We start from the raw sequence: 22,468 nt of genomic DNA, 5'->3' as shown, positions 1-22,468 counted from the left end.
GAGGAACATGGACTTCTGCTGGAAGAATTTCAAAATGAATCAAACTGAGACCTGAGGCAAAGCTGCAGAAACACAAACATCACATAAACCTCATGCAAAATACTGAGGTCTTATTCCTGCTGACGTGTGTCTGGTTCTGTCAGTCGGACTGCCTCAGCGGTCTGGTTGAACTAGTCCGCTGGTCAGCAGTGTTGTAATAGACTTTACAAACATGAGGCTTGGTCCCTGTTTGCAGTGAGTGGTGCTGTAAACTTTCAAAATGGAGTCCTGAGGTCGAAGCCTGTGGGCGACACTCTGCTTTGAAAGCTTTGCTTCTGATAACTTCACACTGGAAGAAGTTAAACTACAACAAAGCTACCCTATAGGGTGAAGACCAGTTTAAATAAAGCCACTTAGAAACAGTAGAATTGGTCAAATTGATGTACATATAATATGAAATTATAATAGTGTAAAATACAAAAAAAAAAACTTGGAGTTTAATTGAGTTCAAAGAAGTTCCCACTTATTCAAAAAAAAACAAAAAAAAACAAAACCCCACTATTCATGGAGGAGGTGTAAGAATTGTCTGCTCATTACACGAAGCTCGCAGTACTTTATTTATTATCCAGTTAGCCAGACAACTTCTAAAACATGATGCAACAACCTGAACATTTGTGCCTTTTATGGCCCAAAATTGTTTAATTCTTATTCATTACACAAATACAATTAAACTAATTAGTGTAAAATCCATATAATTTACAAGATTTCTCCTACATATAACCACATGCTCCATGGTTCAGATGAATGGAGAAGTGTGGTTTTGTGACATTTTGTACCTCTGTTGTTAGTGGTTTCTGCAAATTAAGTTGCAGTTTCTGTCACATTAGGCACAGGAAGTGATGTGCGATGTAGGAAAATGAACTAAAACCACTTTAAAACCTGCTTTCTCTCACACCAACTTACACACAAACCTGCAAATGCAAACGCATGCACATGGACACACATTCAGAAACAGCAAGCAGCATCCAGAAGGATCCATCTATTCTTTGATGCACCTCATAAAATGGTGCAGTAATCTTATTTCCTTGCATGTGTGAAATGGATTTTGCAATGCTCTGTCCTGTTTTGCTTTTTTCAAATCTCCTATCAGCATCAAAGTGAATCTCATTCCACAAATAGAAAATAAAGAAGTCCTAGACACAGATGTTTTTATCAGTCATTATTATTGTATTTTTTGACTATTAACCGATGAAAGTTACAGCCCTCAGTTCAGAGCCTGAGAACAAAAGATATCTGAGAAGAAAGATGACAATTTTAAAGGCTCGCGTCACATCCTCTCTCTTCTCTATCCGGTGAGAGGACAACAGCGGAGACTCGTTCCGCCCTCTGATTGGTCTAGCTGATGTAACAGCAGCGCCGATTGGCTGGAACGTTGCACTTCTTGCGCGTCTATTTTGAACATAAATACAGGCAGCTTCAGCCTCTTTCTCAGAAACCGGGGGCTGTCAGAGATGGAGTAAGCTGTGCCGCAGCTCTCTAACAGAAAAAACAATATGTGGCTTTAGTACTATAGCAAGACTGAATCAAAGTTTTACTCCGCACGGAACCGCCGAGTCTCTTCCCGCCGGTGTTTGGAATCGTATGTTTGGAAATGTTTTCTTAAATTGTTGCTAACTGACTGGTTAGCTTCCGGGTTAGCTTGAAGTTTGGACCGTCTTGCTAATTCTCACGTTCCGACCCGAAATTCAAACCAAATCTACCACAAAGCAATAACGTCTGCAGGATTTTTTCAATTCGGACAGTTAAAGATGGAGTCGGTCAATGCTTTTGGCAGCGCAAGTCCTGCAAACAACGTTTTGAAAAGTAGGCCCGACGGGATCCCCGAGCTTTCCTCGCTCACTCTGCCCGAGCTGAGCACAAAGACCGCGCACTGTTGGAACCTGTTCTCCCCCGGACCCGCCACCGTGTTGTCTCCTGTCACCAATCTGGCTCTGGACATGAACAATTTAGCTGGACTCGGAAGGTATTCTTATTAAAGTTTTATGTTATTAACATCTTATATAAACTAACTTTAGCTGCTATTTTTTGCAAGCCATGGACAAAACCTTAATTTAACTCTAATTGCACGCAAAGTCCGGTTTTCTGTCGCCGGTCATCGCTGATTTTCTCTTTTGTTCATCTTTTTCTCACGCAGCCAATGTGATACACCGAAAAGGAGAAAGCATGCCCCCCTTGAGAAGATTCCCTCCTTTGCTTCTGACGTCTCATCTGATGCTGGTGAGCCCCCCCACCCCCCAAAAAAGCTATTGTCTGTGTTAATGGATGTCATTAGAGCTGAAGCCTCGGGGCCTGATGTACATGTGTTGCATCTGATTTCATTATCAGGCCCATTAGCTTTAAACGTGGCCGTGTGTTAAATATTGGCAGTGGTTGTCTTTTAGTGCTGCAACAAAGTGATTAATTAATCATCAGACAGTTAGTTCTCAACTCTTCTGTTCATTTTTTTCAAAAGGCAGTGCTCATCCGCTGGTATTCAGCTGGTTATTGATGCCAACCTGTGCTGTGCTGTCGGTTACTTTTATTGATCTGTGACGCATTGATGTGACACAAACCTCTTCCTTCAGGCCTCGGCATGGATCTCCCGAGCCCCATGGATGCTGTTGAGATGGAGGACACGTAAGTTACGCTGCCCTCATCATGTCTGTTGCAATCAATCAGCCTGTGAGCTGTGCCCCTTTCTGCTTGAACCCCCTCCCCGACCCCCTCCTCCACCCTGCGCTTAGACTCAGCTGAGCCAAGCGCTGTTTCTTATCTGTAGGATTATTGTTTCTACCGTTAGCCTTCAGATGACAGCTTCACTCATTTTGCTAAGAAGATTAGCTGATAAGTGCACGAGAGCTGAACTTTCTTTAAGTCATCAAGTGAAAAACAGGTGGGATGCTGTGGAATCAGCTGTTGACTATTTTATGTGGTAACTGTCTCAGTGGGAAGTGAACACTTGGGAACAGATGCAGAAGATAAAACACTCAGATGCGTTTGAGCTGCTTATCTTGACCAGTTTATCAGCAAACCCGCGGCTTGCTAATCTTGGGTGGCCCGTTTCTGAATTCTCAGTTGGGCGAGTCTCTGCAGACATCTGCCGCCGTCTGATGTGCGAGTTCCTTTACAGCAGCATTTGGTCCACAAGACCCCATTCACCTCCTTTACAGCTGCTCGGTTGCTAGGAGTTTCAGGCTGGGGGAGGACGTGCCCCACGCTCGGGTTTAATGACAGCCCACCCCCTCTGGGTTTTGGCACACTCTTCCTATGCACTGTTATTTCAATAAGAAAAGGGGGGCTGGAGTTTTTTCTGCGTCAGGGCTATTGAAATGAGGGCACCCCCAGAGAACAACTGCCCCCCCCCTCCTCTGGTGTGCATTGAATGGGACACGCTCTCTCCTCGACAAACAAAGGGCTCTTGCAGAAAAGGGGTTGGCGGCGTTGGCTCTAGTAGGCATATGTTGGATTAGCTGATCTCTGCATCCCTTCTCATGCCCCCCCCCCCCCAGCTCTCCACTCATTTAGCATACAGGTGGGCATTACTCCAATGCAAAGTCCACCTCTTGCCTCTGTGCATTCACCCAACTTCCTGTAGTCCAACCGTTCTCTCGCTTTCTTCCACAGAGCTGCAGGTTCTTTGTCTTTGTCGTTTATGAGCACAAGGTGTTTTTGGACTGACAGCGACGGCCCTCCAGACTCTTTCCTTCACAGCTTTTATTGTAGACACGTTATTAGTCCCCAGTCAATGAATTGATCAGCAGAAAATTACCAGCAGTTTTGGCTTTAGAAATTCAAGGGCTCTAACAAAAGAACTTAAAACGTGAGAAATGAACACGAAAATTGTTTTTGGAGGAATTGTTTTAAGCGTTTTCACTTTACTTAATGAAACTGATCGTTGCAGTCTGGCTTTTCTTTCTTGCACAGCTCTTTGTCTCAATCTGTTCTTTTCAAACTTTCTCAACTAATCTTGTGTTTTGTCATGTTTTCAGATTTGAAAAGGCCATTGCACAGTCGAGCAAACTTATCAACCAGTAAGTCGCTTCCTTGTCAATAACCTAAAAATCATTAACTCGTGTTTGGTTGTTTGTTTATTTGGAGAACATTGCTCCCCAGGGAGTCTTTTACTCCTCTAACTTGAACAGTCTGCCTGTTGATTGATTTGTATTGACTACAATTCCTTCATTTTCTTTCCATCAATTATAGGAAGATGCCAATTCGAAGAATCAACTCGTTGCCGGTGAGCAGATGTCTCGTGTTTGTTGTTTTCAGTCCTGCATGTCTTTTTTTAATCAGTCAGATTTTTGGCTGATGTTCAGCACTGACAGATGGTGTAAGATCTGGGCTCTTAATCAGACTGTCAAACATCCATAAAGCAACAATAATCCCAACTCGCAATATTTTCAGAAGAGCTTTAAAGTAAAAAGATCTTAAATGCACATGGACGGAGGACAGCAGAGAGGACTTTTTAAAGGAGTCCCAGCTGGCTTTTAAGCCCTGCAGTAAGATAAACGTCAGACTTGCCGCTGCGTTTAGGTAGCAGGACTTTGTCCAGGGGGCAGTTTTTCATATTTAATGAGCAGAAAACGTCCTCCAGTGTAAACCCTCCACAGGACAGCTTGTTTACAGTTGCTGAGCCTCTGCTGACTGCTCTTCCTCCCCAGCTCCAGCTCCAGAGCTTCAGTCCATCTCTGAAGGGACAGGAAGCAGATTCCCACCGCTATGGAATATTCAGCCAGCAGTCCTCCCAAATGATCGCCTCCTCCTCTCAGCGGGACAACAAGGAGAACGTGCCGGAGGTCAGTGAAGCACTTTGTGTCTCTGCTACAACGTCAATGTACGACAGAACCGACGTGTCGGCTGGTTCAGTGCTGTAGCTGCTGCAGAACTTCAGTAACGCTCAGAAAGCTGATTTGTTGCCACGACAGCTTTGGAGTTTATTATGTCACTCACTTATTATTAGAACAATGTTGTTAAGGTTGGAAACGGCTAATTAATGCCTGCAGAAATATTGTGTGTACAACAACAGATTAGCAACCAGTGAGTTTGAAAAGTTAACAAAGGGTTTGGTTTGCTTCAGCATTATCTCTAAAATCAACACTTTTTTCAGGAGTGTTTCGAATTCAAGAAACCAACCAAGCCGGCGTCACGGTGTCGCATGCGCTCCTTCAACGGCGGCCAGTCAAAGGACGCGTTTGCTAGCCGTCCCAGCTCAGCGCCGGCCCTCATGGTACGTCAACGTGTGGAGAGTCAGCGTCTGCTTGATCTGGTTCCGGACAGATTCTGCTAACACTCCTCATCTTCTCCCCTGTCCAGCTTTCTTCACCTCCTCCAGTCCAGCAGCTTGACTTCTGTGACTCCCCCATGTTCCTGAGACGTTCCTCCCTCACCTCCTCCCTAAACGACGACGAAGACGACGGCTTCCTGGACGTTATGGACGACAGCATGGAGGTGAGGCACAGTCATTGACAGGATTTGTGGAACGTTTTGAAAGCTTGGAAAATGCTTTAACTGTTGTGTTTCCAGGGAGAGCTGATGTGAACAGCTGGTAGAATAAACAGAGTGACAGTATGTATTGATGGCTGTGGGTGTAAATGTGTAAATGCACTCTGTAACTTTATTTTTTGGAATTGCATGTATAGTAATTTAGATGATGATAAAGGCTTTGAGAGTCTGGAACTTCTCCTACCTTGTCTACCTTGAAAGTGCTTGAAGAGTGCTTGAATTGCATGAACAGTGATGCTGACGTCTGTGGAAAGGATTTATCTGCTGAATGGAGAAAAATATTCCAAAACCTCTTGAGGATATCTCAAATCACTCCTCGCCGCATGGTTTCCTTTCATCTGTGGTGTGTTTGTTTGACAAGCCTCCCGTGTCGCCTACAGAACGACTCCGGGATGCCGATGGGGATGGCCAGCCTGCTCACTGCCCCTCTGGTGGCCGACAGTGCAGGAGAAGACTCTGTAAGTCCACCAGTCGTGGAGTTCAAAAAGAAACAAGCACAGCATTCCCACTTGGCTGATTAAAAACATAATTCTTTTCATTTTAATGTCAGAAAAAAAGATTATCGAGCTTAATTGTTTCTGTCTGTGCAGCCCGTGATTCGCTGCCGGCCGCGGAGCCTGTTCCGCTCCGACTCCACGCCCAGTCCGGTGTCGCGACCCTGTGCGAAGCGCCCCGACTGTCCCGTAGACGAAAACACGCCCATCAGGGTGAAGAGGCGGCGCAGCCTGGCGGGGACACAGGTCACCACCATGGAACAAAACCCAGAGTCCCCAAGAATGGTGAGACCCCGTGCAAGACTTTGTCCAAGTGTTTGTCTCTATTCAGAGATTAAGTCTCAGCGTCTGTAACTGGAGCCCAGCATCCTGCCAGCTGAAAACACGGTCTCCTGAAGGAAGGGCGCAGAGCTGAGCTTTTGATGCAAGTCAGACGAGGTGTTTGAGTGCGTGACATCTGACGGCCGCTGTTCTAAACTGTGGAGTTGGTCGTTGGTGTGATGCTGGATGTCATTTGATCACCTTTGGAATGCATGAAGTGATCAGATCAGGCTTCTGAACCATCCCCTGAGGCTGACTGGCCTTCATCACCAGCTTCACCGATGAGCTCAAATTGCCTCATTTTCTCCTCGACCGCCTCCTCATATTCCTTCCTCCTCTCCCTCCAGAGCGGCTCTCTGCTCCAGAGGTCCAAGTCCTTCTGCCAGACAGAGATCGAGAAGCTGCTGGACGGCCAGGACAGTTCCAATGAGCTAATAGGAGATTTCACCAAGGTGAGGACGATGGCTGCGCTTCTCACACTGAAAACTGAACTCACTTAAATTCCTCTTCTGATCCACTTTTGTGTTTTCTGTTTCAGCCTTTTGTTCTACCCACAGTGGCCGGCAAACATCAAAACCTCAAGTACATTACCTCAGAGACGGTGAGTGGAGGCGCTGCTGCTTTCTCTTTGTGTTGAAACATTCAGTCCATATTTTCACAGTTTGAATTAAATTGGGTCGTTTGGTCCTCAGATGGTGGCAGCTGTGTCCAACCAGTTTGTTCATCTAGTCGAGCGAGTCATCGTCATCGACTGCCGCTACCCCTACGAGTTTGAGGGAGGACACATCAAGGTGAGTCACAGTCTCTAAATCTTTAGTATTAAAGTCCATGTTTGGAGAATCACATATTGTTCATTTCCTTCCTTTTAGACATTTGTTATTGACTCTGCAAATCACTGACTGCAGTAGAAATACTTGTGTTTCTGCCTGATAGTTAAGTGTTTGGGTTGGTCTTTGTCGTCTCAGGGAGCTCTGAACCTGCACCAGGAGGACCAGGTGGAGGACTTCCTCCTCAAAACCATCATCAACCCGTCCAGCCCGGACAAACGCGTCATCATCATCTTCCACTGCGAGTTCTCGTCGGAGCGCGGCCCTCGAATGTGCCGCTTCGTCAGGGAGCGAGACCGCGCCATGAACGAGTATCCCAAACTCCACTACCCCGAACTCTACATCCTCAAGGGCGGATACAAAGACTTCTTCCACCATTTCCAGGTTGGTGTTGCTTCGAGCTTCAGTTCAGTTCAATTCATAAAATAAATAAAAGTGAAATATAACCTGTGATTTTTACCTTTTAATTTAGTTTTTTAATTCATTTATTTGCTTGTAATCTATTACTGTGTCCTTCTTATCACACTCTTTGACCTCGCCTCGTTTCTCTTCCTGCACAGTCACAATGTGAGCCTGAGTCCTACCGGCCCATGCACCACGAGGACTTCAAGGAGGACCTGAGGAAGTTTCGCCTCAAGAGCCGCACCTGGGCCGGGGAGCGCAGCAAGAGGGACATGTACAGCCGACTGAAGAAGCTGTGAGCGCCGCCTCGTCCTCTCAAACTGCCTCTGAAACACGCTGCCTCCCCCTGAACGGACTGCGCACAGACTCCTCTCAGAGCCCGAGTTCCCGCCCCTCCAGCGCGGAAGGATCGCGCCACCAGAAAGGGATTTTACAAAGCCTCTGAAAGTTTGATTCAACTATAGCAAAGTTACGTATTTATGCAAATTTAAATGGGAAAGACATGAAATGATGGACGCTCGACCTAAAGACGTCACTGTGGTGCAGTGAGCAGATTTCACGAAGGCGATCAATGTGATCCTTCTTAAAAACCACTCGGACCCACCGCTCGCGTTGCCCGTTCGATTATGTCGGAGCACAGATCACTGCCAGACGGCTCCAAACCGCATCGCCACGTCTGACGTTTCAGCCTCCTCGATGGACGTTTCTTTTTCATTTTGCATTTCTCATGTCCCACCTTATTTAAGCACTTAATTTAAATGCCTTGAAGTGGTGTGGTGCTTTTTTTTTTATATTCTTTTTTTTTTTTTTAATGATTTTTTTTTAAAATGAATTGTTTGCTCCATTTACATTTGTTGAAAGTATGCCTTTATTTAGACGTCCCACAACGCTAATTGGATATTTTAATGACAACTTTTAAAGTATAAGATTAATGAAGGTTTTTTTGTTTGTTTTTTGTTGTTTTGTTTTTATTTCATGGTGATTTTTTTTCTTTTTTTTTCTTTTTTTTTTGAGGTCAGAAGATACCAAAGCAAACCAACTACCTGTTACCTTTGCAGTGAGATTTTTCTGATGCTGCAGGTCAGCAAGTGTGAGAGGGTTTTTGATCCAAGACGAGCGTTTGGCCTTGCTTTGCTTTGACTCCTTAATGTTTTGAGAGAAAATGTCTTCCCCTCTGTAGAGCTACTGTTGTCAGTTTAGGATGATCGGGGTGGTTTGAATATGTTGGTGCAGGCTTGTTGGGGAGCTGAAATAAAGAGCCAGCGTGTGTTCAGCTGTGATGTACAGAATCTTTATTCTTTGTTTTCGTGCTGTGAGTGTTTGTTGGGAGGGATCAAATACGTTTATTACCTGGAAAACTTGCAGAGTAAAACCAGTGATGTGTTTGGAAATTACTCCCAGTTACAGTTACTTTGTCATTCAAATCTTCCCTCCAAAATGGCCATGATCAAACACATGTTTGCGTAGCTTTGCAGGCTTTTTGGCTCTAAGTGTAAATTAACATATAATACAACACCTGATGGCACCAAATGATTCAGAAATCACTTGAATTCACTGAATGTTTATTATGTAGAGGACGGTGAAGAAGGCAGTGATGATGGACACAGCTGTGAAGCTTTACTTTTTCATTATTTTAAAGTTAAGCAAAAAATGCCAAACAGTCTCTGGTTCCAGCTTCTGTGAGTGTTTTCAGCCTTCCTCTGTGTTTTTATATCATTGTAAATGTCAAACCAGCAGCATGAACCTTCTGAACAAACAGCTTTGGGTCCTGGGAGCTTTTTACAGACTAAATAATCATCAATAGGAGGCAAACTTTACATGAAAGTCCTCTTTCCAGATGTAATGCGCCTCTAGTTTTGGTTCAGACTGGCTGGGTTGCTGTCAGGCCCTCAGCGTGCAGGATCAGTCAAAGCAAACCAGACCGTCCACATTTGAACTGTGAGAATAACACGGCTGCTGTTTTTGGTCTTGTCATGTGGCGGGCACACAGCTTTTCTCAGCACGCAGTGCATTTCCTGTTTTTCAAATTTTCCCTCTCCAGCCGGCTCTGGGAGTGGCCCTCCGCTGCAGCACGTGCCTCGACACACACGCAGGCATTCCTGTACGCGGCGGGAGGGGCGGCGCCTGGCCGCGCCCCTGACGTGTCCTGACAGGAGGTTAACAGCGCTGTTAGAGGAGGGGAAAAATCAGAGCCGCCATGTGCTGCAAACACGTGACCGATCTGGAGGCCAGAAAAGCACAACTCCCTCCCTTCTGGCACTTTTCCAAAGTTTGAACTCAGGCAGTTTCCCCGCGGCCATGTGAGTACGGGAGAGGGAGCGCAGGCCTTTGTTTGCATTCCACCGAGCTCTGAAGGCTAATTTACAGCCAACAGTCTCGAGCTGACACGAGTGTCTGTTGGTTGTTTGCGCAACTCCTTAAACTCCAAATGCTTTTATTGTTTCCTAAACCCTGAGAATAATCTGAGCAGGGTCGTAAAGATTAAATGTAGATGTGAGAGACGTGAAACACAAACCTTAATTTTTCTTTGAGTGATCTTTGCATGTATTAGTCAGGGGTCTGCTCCATTCATATCAAGCTGCCGCCTTTGTCCTGGAAAGCCGACTAATTGGCCGTTTGCTGAGGTTTAAGAGGCCTCGCACCTTTACATGAGGCATACATAATGCAACACTTGCAAGAGCCTTTCAAGATGAGCTTCATTTTCCACTTCAGCAGTTGGTTTTTAATGTAGATGAGTGCTTGGCAAAGCTGAGCCAGGTTTTACAGCTGGACTCATCCAATTAGGAGCTGCAGGCTCAACAGAGAAAGAAGAACTTGAAATTTTGCAAAAGGTGCAACTTTTGTCCAGAAGTTTAACAGTGTGCGCTTTCTGAGCTGCTTGTTTCAGATGCTTTCAGCTACAGACTTCACAGACAGATTACATACAGATTAAAAACTATGGATTGTTGTGGATGCTGAGTGCTAAAGCAAGTTAAAGGAACAGTTTGACATTTTGGGAAATGTGCTAACTTGATTTCTTGCTGAGTTACCTGATGCCACAATCACGCGCTAAATATAAAGCTACAGGCAGCCGTTTGTTTCTCAACAGATTGTACAAACCAGATATAATCTGTTATAAATCTGTTATCTCCTTCTCAGCCACCTCACCAGCACCCTGCCCCACCCTTCCTATCACCATCTCTGCTTTGTGAATCCACCTCTTTGCCCCAGCCTGTCCCGTCTTCATACCCCACCCCGGGGTCCTGCAGGCGGCTGCAGGGCTGATCAAAGCTGCCGTCACGCAAACCGCCAGCCTGGGTGTCGCCTTCAAACCCCTGTTTGCGTTAACCTGTTGACATTGACAGCAAACTGACAAACCAGCCTGTAAAAAGGTCCGAACAAACTGGCGAGGGTGGTGAAGCAGCATGACACTGTGGTTTCAGGGGAAGGGTGGAGGTTGTTGTTGTGTGAGGTGAACTTCCTTTTTGAATGGAGGGTCGGAAACATGCCGACTTCTCAGCAAAGATCTTTATTCTCTTGCGTGTTTCTGGTTTCTCTGCAGATGATTTCACCGTAAGTTTGAGGAAGTTTTCATGTGTCTCTGCTGAGAGTGCAGCCGAGACAGAAGGACACTTCAGTCTCCTCTTCTGTAGCTTCCTTCATTTCAAACATGTGGGCCTCGCTGGCATTGGTGCGTTTAAGCAGCTGATACATCCTGTTTTTGTCTTTATTCAGCTGCTTGTTTCATCAGAGGGAACTGTGACTCATAGTTCAACAACACCAGGACTTCTCTTGTGGTATTCATGACACGAGTGGCTGCACGTCCTTCATGCTTCAAAAGCTCTGCGCTGAACATCTGATCCTCTGCGTGAATCAGAAATTTAAGTTTCACACTGACCGAGAAATCTGGCTTCACTTTCACATTGAATTTTCTCACTGGTTTTAGCTAATTATTACCCGCGGCGTTCCCTCTCATTCACTCCTCCACCGTTTAAGAGGAGCGCCTGCAAACCAGTCGGGGCTAATAATTACACACGATGTGGGCGCTGCAGAAATACTTCTCCTCCTCACCTTCTCCTCATTTCAGTTACATAATGGATATAACGAGGCTGATCATTAAGCTCTGGTTTCCTGGTCAGAGTATAAATCAAACCAGGTCAATTCAAGCTTAAAGGAACGTTATTCTCTGTCTTGCCGAGTGTTAGATGAAAATATTAATAGCAGTCTCAGGTCTGTATGATAACTATCCAGCTACAGTCAGCAACTGGCTAGCTTAGCTTAGCTTAGCTTAGCAGGAAGAATGGAAAACCATGGGAAACAGCCAGCCTGGCTCTGAAGGGAATAAAATCTGCCTAAAAAGTGTCATTTGTACACTTTGGTTTTGTTCAGACCGACTTAAAGCTGTAACGTGTTGATGTAGGTGGAGTTTGTTGCCTGTGGACAGAGACAGGCTCTTTATCTTAAGCTAAGCTAACTGACTGTCAGCTGTAGATTCATATTAAGCATCCAGGCGTGAAAAAATGTCCAGCTACTCTCTTCAACTTTTGCTGCATTAAACGTTGCATTTTCCCAGGAAAATGAACTAGATTTCATCAGAGTTACTGAGCGTCAGCCCACCTGTCTGACAGGTGGTGCTTGTTTGTCGTCACTGAAATAATCCAAACAAGACATTAATCTCAAATCAAATTCAGTTTAAGCCTTCATCATCCTTTGGCAAATCAGTTCACTGAAGACAGGTGAAATCCAGGACAAGTTTAGCAGGTTTTGACCCGATGATGCTGCTAAATAAATACTGAGGGGATCACCAGAGTTCAGTGTGAGTCACTCTTTGGTAGACATGAAAGACTGGAGCACATTTCACGGCAATCCATGAAATAGATGTCAAAGCATTTGACACAAAGCCAAAAATGTGAAAAAGTAGAGGAGAAGTCAGGACGAAGGAGGGAAGCGTGAATTTATTTGTGCCAAATTTTTTGCAAACCCATCAAGTAGATGTAGAAGTGCAGCATTTCACAGGATAATAAGACCATTTCCATCTGGCTCCTCAGAGCTCCAGGCTGAGCCGTCTTTAGTCCTGGAGAAACTCTAGTAGCTTTCCAGAAAATCAGTTATTGTCAGGAATCGGCTGAATCTGTGGCTCGTTTTGGAGGATTCGATTGGATGATGCCTCTTGATGAAAAGTCAGTGGATCAACAAAGTTATTAAGATTCATCCTCTGTGAACATGAATGCTGATACAGCAGATGTTGAGGCAGGTCCCTGCAAAAGTGAAGACTTTTGGCCTGCTAGTGGCGCTAGATGACAAAGGATCATTTGGATTAATCCTCTGGGAACAATGAACGTCTGTGCAGACTTTAATGGTTATACATCTAATAGTTGATGAGATATTTTACTCTGGGCCAGAGCGGGACGCCAATCCACGCCATCCAAATGTAGTTTTAAAAAATTTTGCTGTTTCCACTTCATTTTATCTGCAAACTGAACATGCACATGAAAAGTTGCCAGCCTCCACAGCTCTAACAATGACACAAGCAGAATGTCGTGAAAGTTTCCATCAAAAAAAAAAAAAAAAAAAGGGGGGGGGATCCCTCAAACCGGCAGAAGCAGCTCATCCTCATCCTCAGGTCTTATTTCAGTGTGTTTCAGTCTCAGCAGGTCTGTGCAGGCCAGAGGGCGAGGAGGTTAACAGGACAGTGGAGTCAGTGTTAACAAAGCCGGGTGAATGTTTTCTTCCTTTCTTTTCCCTCCATCACTCCTTCACACACACACACACACACACACACACACACACACACACACACACACACACACTGAGCAGGGCCTCTCAGAGTAAAGAAGCGTGACCAGCAGCAGCTGTTGGATTAACAGCTGCCTGTGTTTGTCTGCTGAGACCCCGACACACTGAGATCTCTGTCAGCCTCCTCCCGTCTCTCAGTCCTGTTTTCATCCACATCTACTCCAAAACTCCCCCGCCTCAAATTCTGATCACTCATGGGTCTGACGCCTTAATGATTCATCGATTAGGCTTTTTTTTTTTTTGAGGAAAAAGCATTTCTTTCTCTTATTCTAAGTATTCCATGACACTGGAAAGACTGATGGACATTTCTCACTATTTTCTTACATTTTAGAAATCCAAATGTAATACGGACCTAGTAATCTACATAATCTAATTATTTAGACTGCGGGCGCCATCTGGTGGTTCAAATAAGGCACAGCACGATGGCCCGGAGCGGTCACCTGACCAACGCGGAAGTGAGTGATCAGTAGAAACATCTCAATGCAAATAAAGGCTGCTCGCGAGGAATAAGCGGCTTTTGGGTGCTTTTTGTCCACTTCTGGCGACATGGTTCGCTGTTTCCTCATCCACACCGTGTGTCCGGTCAGTGCTCTCGGTCCCGGCGAGGCTCGGACTCTTTACTCCCGGGTTTTTGGACCAGATGAAGGCATGTTGTCCGAGCTCAGCCCGGAGGAGAGGCGCCTCCTGCAGAAGGAGAAGATAGCGGTGGTCGCGAGGTGAGTCTCATTTAGAGTCTTTTTCACCTTCACCTCCACGGACAGACCTCTCTACGTGTAGTTGGACACTGTTAACCAGAAACACACACAGTCAGTTTAACTACAAGCTGGAAGGAGCTTTTATTCTTTCTGTTTCCAAATTAATCAACCCAAGTTGGCCCCGTTTCAAGAGGATGCAGCTCTTGTCTGCGTCTTCCTCCTCCGTGTTTCTCCGTCAGGATCTGATATATTTTGGCTTTGTTACCTTGACTCTTAAAGGAACAGCACCCCCTTCCTGTTTTCTGCGGTATTGCAGCCTCGTTTCTCTGCACCCTGCTGATTTCATGATGGCTCATAATGTAAAAGCGATGATCATGAAGTCCAGTGGAGGCCGTCAGTCTGTCTCCTGCGTTCGTCTCATTTGTTCTCAGTAAAGAAGCTTTTCTCTCACAGTCTTTGTGTCGTTTTCTCTCTTGACGACCTGTAACTCCTGATTATGTGTCAAAAGAAAATGCTGCAATCATTTTCCAGCAGGAACGCTTTATTCTGGTTTTAAGAGCTCTCCATGTGACAGTGACAATATGACAAATCCTCAAATCCAGTGTTTGCTTTATTCTGTATTTGTGAGTCAGGCAGGTCCGGAGCGCCGTCTCTCTGTCCCGGGAGGCTTCGGGCCGGCCGCTGGTGGAGGCGGTGCCCGGCGAGGAGGCGCTGGCGCTGCAGGAGGCCGACAGCGGAGTGCTGCGCCTGAGAGCTGGAGACCCCTTCTCTGAGGAGATGAGCGCTCTGTGGCTGGGGGTCCAGAGTCTGGGCTTCACGCTGGTCTGTGAGCCCCACGAGAACCTCCTGCTGGCCGAGGGGACCCTGCGCAACCTGACCCGACACTGCCTGGAGCACCTGCACCTGCTGGGGCAGGGCAGCGAGGTGAGTGCCCGCCCCAGACAACTGAAGGGGTCCCGTCTGTCCTGTACAGCAAAAATCATGTAACGAGTCAAACCTGGACTAGATTAACATGCAGACTTGATCGAGACTGGGTGGACAAAAAGATGTGAAATGGGCTTTTTACCCTTTAAGATGCAACATTTGCAAATCTCGATGTCAGAATAATCCTGGTTTTAATCTAGACCTGGTCTGATGTGGTCTGAATGAAGACGAAGCTGCCAAATCGCCCTTTTTCTCTTTTCCTGAATGGAATAAATGTTGTGTTTGACTTACTGTTGTCCAGTTTGTGAAGCAGGGATTAGAGGAGAACAAGATTTCATAATTGGAGAGTTTAGCTCTGTCACTGCTATTTGGGAGACCGTGTTTATTTCGGTCTTAAAGGATAAATCCGATGATGTTCAACAAATCTCACGAAAAGACCGAAACCACCGGTGAATGTGTCCCGCTAACAAGTATTGTCTGCGTAGTAAAAGCCTGATGTGTCTTCTTCCTCTGGGCCTTAGAGCTCCATTATGACACTGTGGCACTCCCACACACTGTAGTTCATTTATTCTCAGTCCCACATTCACTGTCCTGCTGCAGAAAATCACTCACTGCAGTGCCAAAAGTGGTTTAATCCGCTGCTGAAAACAGTCCCAAATAAATGTGCTTTTTATTCCTGCATGAGGAAACTTTGTGTCTCTGGTGTTGGTTCAGTTTTCACCAGTTGCAGCTTTAACATCAGTGATCTTTGTGTCTACACGGTGACTCAAATCAAGCCAGTGCAACAGTTTGCCCCCGCAGATCTGTTGCTGCGTGGTTGATAGTCAAATGCTCAACAGCAGCCGCTCATTAGAGGTTATGGAAACGGCAATAAAAAAGGCAACGGCAGTGAAACAAGACTGCAGCCGTACAGATTTTATTAGCGTCTCAATCTAAGTGCGATCGTTAAGAAGTCTGCACAGGCTCGACACTGACGCCACTTTCCCTCCAGGTCCTGCTGAGGAGCAACCGAATCGATGCTTTGCTCAGCCGCCTGCTTCCTCACGGGCAGCTCCTCTTCCTCAACCACCGCTTCGCCCAGAGCCTGGAGAAGGAGGTGGCGGCTTACATGGCCAAGTGAAGCCCGCCGCGGCCTGAGCGGCCTGAGCCGCTGCTAGCTAAACGCTAGCCTTCCGACACACAGGCCGCCTGTTGTTTAGCCTCTGCGACATTTCTGCGGCGGCAGAAGAAGAAGAACGGACTCGTGGCAGCTGCTGTTTCAGATTGCATGAGGTGGTAAACACGTCGAGTGGTAAATATCTCCCTCAGCCACTCGCAGCTCACTGTTGACTGTTTACTGTGTGGGAGGCTTCAGTTCAAATCCTGTTTGTCAAATTGAAGAGTGGAAAGAGAAATGTGGCAGATTAAAGAGAGCAGCTGAAGAGGCCAGAGAAAAGCTGCTCGTCAACATCAAAGACAGCAATTTATCTGATTCACCATACTTGAAATGTCATCGTGTGACCTTGGGGAATCAGACGTGACCTTGTTTTTGAGAAATCTGGGAGCATAAATGAATCTTTATTGCCTCAGCGTGACTTCTAATGCACCTTTTGTTCCTGAAGAGTAGGAGGACACCAGGACGGGTTTTTTTCTGATGTTTTTGTGCAGTACAAAGTATGATTCATCTCACAGTAACAAACAGCAGAGATGGAGCAAAGAAAGATCAAAGTCAGGCCTGTTTAATGTCATTTTGAACCAAAAATGTCATGATTCCTGAGACGTGGAGGGCAGTGAAGAAGGCAGGAAGTGACATGAAACGCTGTCAGAAAGATACGCAGAGATGTTCGTGTGCAGAATCAGAACAAACTGGGAAATGATGACAAAAACAGCAGAAGCATCCAGACACAATGAACAGCAGATATACTCGTGTATCGTGTGAACATCTGCTGCTCCTCCTCCTGGCCTCATAAAAGCCTCTTAAACCTCAGTTTTTGTGCTGGCAACCAAATCCAAAACCAGAGCGACGATTTTAGGTCGGTGAAAACATCTGTCTGGATGCCAACGTCAATTGCTTTGATCCTCTCCTTTTTTCTGTATTAAAAAAATAAAACTAATTTTAATATTACCCAAGGCGTATTCTTTGAAACTTGTGTACTCTGCAATCAAGGACACACAGCGCGCTTCTCAAAAACGAGGCATCAGGGATTGCACTTTAAAGATGATAAAACGCACAAGAGAAGGATTTAAAGGTTGTGTACATCTCACAGGGAATAATAATAATAATAATAATAATAATAATAATAATAATAATTCAGCCTCAGCTGGATGAAAACACCTGCAATAACACAACTGAATCAGGTAACCAGACAGTTCCAGTGCACGGCCAGCAGAGGGCGGTGTTGGTCCTGTGAGCCTCACTGAGCAGTTGAAGGACGTTGTGGAGGAAACTGATGGGAAGTATTTTAAAGAAACAGCCTCAGATAGAACTTTGTAAAAGCTTAAAATGGACTTATTGTAAACAGTGCTGCCAAAAGTATGTGGACGCTCCTTCATTTAGGTCTGTGTGTGTCGTGTCCGGGGCTGGTTCATGGTTAGGGGCAGGTCCACTGGCTCCATTGAAGGGAATTCGCTTTCTGTTTTCATATACCAGGCAGTGCAGTCATTATGTTCATCTCTTTATTGAAACAGCTGCAAGAAAAAGTAATAAAAACAGCATTAATAACTGATATCAAATCAAATAAGTTTAAATAGTTAAAGGTACAGGTTTGGAAGTTAAAGCGCAGCAGAGAAAAGCAAAAAGAGCCAGAACACTTAGTGCATGTTGGTGATTCTCAATGCATTTGAATCAATAAATAAAGGAAAATATTCACATTTAACAGATGATAGACACAGATGTACAACTGTCCAGTGTTTTCAGACATTTAGAGGACAGTCGTAAGGAGAAAGTTCTTCTTTCCACCTTAAAGATGTCACAGATTGTGTCTGTCCAGTCATCAGCTGAGTATATTTCTGGTGTCAGCCCAGTTTTAATGATGTGCTTAGACACAGTGTGCCTCCAGCGTCATGGCAACAGTTTGGGGAAGACCCTCTCACATTTCAACATGACCCCCCCCCCCGAACAAAGCCAGGTCCACAAAGGACTGGCTTTCCCAGCCCCCCTGCCCTCACCCCCCTGCAGCACCTTGAGGATGAACTGAGAGGCTGACTGCGAGCCTTATCAGCCGACATTAGAGCCCGAGCTTATGAATAAATCAAAGCCCTCCAGCGAGTTCAGGCTCCTTAACTTGCACGTCTTACTTTTCTCACTGCCAGATATTTCCAGTGCCCCCTTTTCATTAGGATGGTGTTCTTAAGCTGTCAGTGCTCTGCTCACGCTTGCGCTGCACACCTGCTGCTACATCGCTCACCTGAAAGTTAAGCTGTCACCTGCTGCTGCTGCTCATACAGCTTCTCATAAGTCCCACCTCCACCCCAGCATCCACCTGTGCACTCTGAGTCTGCCGTCGCCTCGGGGGGAAGCGGCAGATTAGCATTCATGGTTTAGGAATGAGATGTTCAACACTCACAAATGGATGTAATGCTCAGGTGTCCGCATATTTGTGGCCATGTAGTGCATGTCAGTCTAAAGGAGCATTCCCAAGATGCCACACGTTAATTCTACATGTATTTATTGATTATCATTTGGTTATACATTCTGCTCAGATTTCACTGAAGGCTTAAAGTCCATGTTTTCCCTCATCGTTGCTTCAGTTCAATGTTGACACGTGCAGAGTTTGTCGTTTCCACATCCGTCTGCTGAACCTCTGCAGTCACTTTAAATCTCAGTGCAGCACATTTACATGCAAGATGACGCTGTGACGTCACAACTGGTGTTCAAGGCAGTCGTGTTCCAGTTTGCAACGTGCAGAAGTTTGATCAGGAACCCCGAAGCTTTCAGTGCACCGAGTTAAAGAGGAGACATCTTGTGTTGAGGAGCTAAACTTCTGAAATGGAAGATATTATATAACACAGCATTTTTGTGGAAAGCGCATACCTGATACAAATTAATATTTAAAGCAGAGTATTTTTATTTGTCTTGCAGCATGTCTGGAGGCTATCTTTCATTTTCCCGAACTGCTAACTTCAACTGAAATCTGCTGTTTAAGCTACGCAGTCAAGACTTGTCAACTTTTCTATAGCTTATTTTAGCACCTTCTGTACTTCTGTAAAAACTGTGTGTGGATTTCTAATGTTGAAAAACGACATTTGGTCTCATTAAGCTGTCTTCTTTGACTCATCCAGTTACTTCATTCACGTCACTGCATTAAACTTTCCCAACAAACTGCAGTGTCAGGCGAGACAGAGCAGGACGCCTGCACTAGGGGGCAGTATGTAGCCAGACACGATGAGAGCTGCAGTCTTTGCCGCTGATAATGAGGGACAGATAGTGACACTGGAGCAGAAATCCACCAGGCAACAAAATCACGAATGCTGCTGCTGCTTCGAAACGATTTAAAATGAGCTTGTAGACATCAAACAAGCAGCGCTGAGATTGTTTTCATGTGTGTGAAATCAGCTTGTAATTACAGCTAATTACTGATGCAGAGACATAGGAAGTTGATCTTTGCCTGCAAACAGCTGTTTGATAAAATGCATGAGTTAATGTCAAGTGGAGATTAACACTACAGTATCTGTGTGTATGTTTGGCTTTTATCCGGTGTTATTGTTAGGTTGAAGGACACATCGGCGCGGCGCAGCCTGGTTTGTGGGAAGGATTATCAGTAAGGACATGTTAGTGTACAAATAAACGTGAGTGGATCGAAAGAGGGGAAGTCAGAAGGGCAGAGAAGTTGATGAGTGTAATTGCACAAAGAAGTCTCAGGGCTGGGAAATGCAGCGATGCTACAAAATGAGCATATTTAGCTGTCTTAGCTTTGAAAATGGGCCATCAATGGGGTCGAAGTTAAAAGATTAAAGAGTTAAGGTTAGGAAGAGGTTCTCAGCTAAGTGCTGCTGAAACCCAAGAATCTGCGAGTTTTTATTCCAGCCAAACGCTGCAGGTGATTACTCCCTGATGACACACAAGCTCGTCTGCGAAATCAGCTGCTTTAATGTGTAGTTGAAATGAAAACCTGAACACTCTCGGGCTTCAATAGCACTTACAGAGGGAATAAATTGAGGCCCATTAACTGAAGTACATAAAATTCTCATAGCAAAAACAATCTTGCACCATTAACTAACTTTGCAAAGTGCTTTTTAGCAGCCCAGCACTGAAGAAACCAACCCGATGGAGAGTCAGGCGGGTTTCTCGAGGGGACCCAAAGGTCAAACGATGAGAGGCGGCAGAGCCGGTGGATCAAAGGCAGAATCTGGTTCAGCTGCTTTGTGCATGAGCGGGAAGGTTCCTGCAGACCACCAGACACTTAAACAGCAGGTCACAGAGAGCTGGTCCAGCACAGATTTTCCAGACCAAGGTGTGAACCGGCAACCTTCGGGGTCATAAACTGCCTTCTCCAACCACTCGGCGATGACCTCCTGCTCTTGTTCGGCGCTTCAACCCTCCCTCCTGCCTTTCATGGTGGAGCTGCCCTCATATTCACTCATCATCCAGGCAGGCGGACCAGACCAAAGCTGACATTGTCACAGTCCATCTCAGTCACTCGCTCACGCTTTTCTCCTTCCTGAGTTTTGTTCTCTCCCTCCCACCAGCCCGAAGCTCCAACAAAGGATTTTCTCATTGAATTTAGAAGACTGGCCATTGAATATGCCAACTCCTGGGTTTAAGGGTTTTCCTCTTAATATTTTTTTCTCCTGCCTCATTAGATGTCTCCCTGACTATTGTATGGCTCATGGCGGGAGCACTGTGGAGAAAATGGGCTCGGCTCCAGCCAGGGATACAATATGAATTTCAATGTGAGTTGACGACTTATTCACTTTAGCCTCTGTCAGGGCATGCGGCGTGAAATACCTGAATGCCACGGCTCCCATTCATATACATTAGGCATCATTTCTATTCCTTTTCATGCGTACATTCCTAGAATTTCAAATATTGCTCTCACAGGCGAAAGCTTAGTGTGGCTTTGGTTGAAGTGGAGATTTGGGAATGGTCTGCGATAACAGCGAAACGCCACTCATATTAGGTGTCACAACAGATCTTTCTGATCTGTAAATTTCTGCATTCTTTGCTGCCTGTGTGGGAGGGAGATTATATGTTTGAAGTACAGTATGTAGGCACGGGCACGCCAAGCACGAGTGAACCGCTCCGATGTATTAATCGTGACGCTTCATTGGCATAATTCTGCAAATTGTACCTGGAGTTCTCTTAAATTCACCCTCTTTCATGCACAAACACACACACAAACACACACGCGCAGAGGGAAGTGCCTTTTCCCTCCAGTCGATCGAGCATCAGAAGAGAGATGTTCTCTCTTAGCATCTCAAATCGCGTTAGATTTCCAATTTCAAGCCATTTATTTCATGTTATTTCCCCGGCCCTTGAAAAATGTCTTTTTCACATTTCAAGCAATCTGCATGAGGCGCCTGCTGTCTAAAGGTATAGCTTGTCAGTGTGAGACTATCACAGCACTTCAAACGACTCAATTATTTGAAAATATAAGTCAATTATTTCTTAATTAAGCTCCCTCCACAGTGTGATTCCTCTGTAGGTTTGCTGTTGTTGCTCATTATCAACGGAAAGGCAGCGCCGTCTGCGGGGAAACAGTCGGCTTCACCAAATAGATGAAAACAAGGACTTTCATATCTTCGATTTTCTGCTGTCTTTTGGCTCTTTTTGTTTTTCCCCACAAATTGATTTGTTGATCTGTAAATAAGCTAAGTGATAAAGTAGTCTAGACTGAAAAAGGCCACATGCTCCTGATGCTCCGATAGCGACTCAGAGGAGATTATCAGGCAAACAGGATCCCATCTGCCTCTGCACACTCTGTCTTATTATATCTCACCATTATTCAAATCAAACTTAGGTAATTTCAGACTCTTCTGCCTCAAAAGTACTGACAGGCCACCTCTAACACAGCGCCATCTTTAACTCCAGCCTCATTAGTAAAACATACTCATATTTTCGTCGTGCAGGAAACCTTCTGCTTCCTCACTGCTTGCAATTGGTCATTAATTGCAATTTTTAATAGTAATTAAAGTAAACTGTACGGAGGTTATGGCTTGTTTGCTGTAAAACACATCATCTGGGATCATAATCTTAACAACTCGGAGAAAATGTGATCATATCCTGTACAAAGTACCAGCTGTAAAATGTTACGACCTCCTCTATAAATTTACATCTGAGAATGGCCGACTCTTTTATGGTAAAATTACACTGTCGCTGTATTTTACTCAGGCCTGGAGGGTTTAATGGGTCATACCCCTTTATCACACCAACACTCCCTTTCCTCTCCTCCCTGCTCCTCATGCTCCTCTGTGCATCATTCAAAACTGTGCAGGACGAGGGAGGTTTGAAGAGGGTGCTGGCTTCAAACTGTTCAAGCTGTTTAAGTTTTAGAAATAAAGTGTCACACTGTTGTTTTGTTGATATTGAACA

General features: G+C 45.3%; 2 protein-coding genes across 2 annotated transcripts; both read left to right on the top strand.

Moving 5' to 3' along the window:
• The first annotated feature begins 1,447 nt into the window (after nucleotides 1-1,447).
• On the top strand, nucleotides 1,448-8,836 carry cdc25b (cell division cycle 25B). Its single transcript, XM_076747938.1, has 15 exons — nucleotides 1,448-2,002; nucleotides 2,174-2,256; nucleotides 2,604-2,655; nucleotides 4,008-4,049; nucleotides 4,222-4,255; nucleotides 4,680-4,814; nucleotides 5,126-5,245; nucleotides 5,332-5,466; nucleotides 5,901-5,978; nucleotides 6,111-6,299; nucleotides 6,683-6,787; nucleotides 6,874-6,936; nucleotides 7,028-7,126; nucleotides 7,301-7,546; nucleotides 7,723-8,836. Exons 1-15 carry the CDS (start codon nucleotides 1,788-1,790, stop codon nucleotides 7,861-7,863), a joined length of 1,737 nt encoding a protein of 578 aa, XP_076604053.1. The 5' UTR covers nucleotides 1,448-1,787; the 3' UTR covers nucleotides 7,864-8,836.
• Nucleotides 8,837-13,790: 4,954 nt separating this feature from the next.
• Nucleotides 13,791-17,062, top strand: ap5s1 (adaptor related protein complex 5 subunit sigma 1). Its single transcript, XM_076748873.1, has 3 exons — nucleotides 13,791-14,055; nucleotides 14,667-14,958; nucleotides 15,950-17,062. The coding sequence occupies exons 1-3, from the start codon at nucleotides 13,886-13,888 to the stop codon at nucleotides 16,076-16,078; spliced, it is 591 nt and encodes a 196-aa protein (XP_076604988.1). The 5' UTR covers nucleotides 13,791-13,885; the 3' UTR covers nucleotides 16,079-17,062.
• The last annotated feature ends 5,406 nt before the right edge of the window (nucleotides 17,063-22,468 follow it).

The sequence above is a fragment of the Chaetodon auriga genome, chromosome 14 (genome assembly GCF_051107435.1).
Source record: "Chaetodon auriga isolate fChaAug3 chromosome 14, fChaAug3.hap1, whole genome shotgun sequence".
Taxonomy (NCBI): domain Eukaryota; kingdom Metazoa; phylum Chordata; class Actinopteri; order Chaetodontiformes; family Chaetodontidae; genus Chaetodon; species Chaetodon auriga.
This window is presented reverse-complemented; position numbering and strand designations above follow the sequence as displayed.

Coding starts and splice junctions, on each gene's coding strand:
- cdc25b (XM_076747938.1), top strand. CDS start 1,788: ATGGAGTCGGTCAATGCTTTTGGCAGCGCAAGTCCTGCAAACAACGTT. Junction 2,003..2,173: donor AATTTAGCTGGACTCGGAAG/GTATTCTTATTA, acceptor TTTCTCACGCAG/CCAATGTGATACACCGAAAA. Junction 5,979..6,110: donor ACAGTGCAGGAGAAGACTCT/GTAAGTCCACCA, acceptor CTGTCTGTGCAG/CCCGTGATTCGCTGCCGGCC.
- ap5s1 (XM_076748873.1), top strand. CDS start 13,886: ATGGTTCGCTGTTTCCTCATCCACACCGTGTGTCCGGTCAGTGCTCTC. Junction 14,056..14,666: donor AAGATAGCGGTGGTCGCGAG/GTGAGTCTCATT, acceptor TTTGTGAGTCAG/GCAGGTCCGGAGCGCCGTCT. Junction 14,959..15,949: donor TGCTGGGGCAGGGCAGCGAG/GTGAGTGCCCGC, acceptor CTTTCCCTCCAG/GTCCTGCTGAGGAGCAACCG.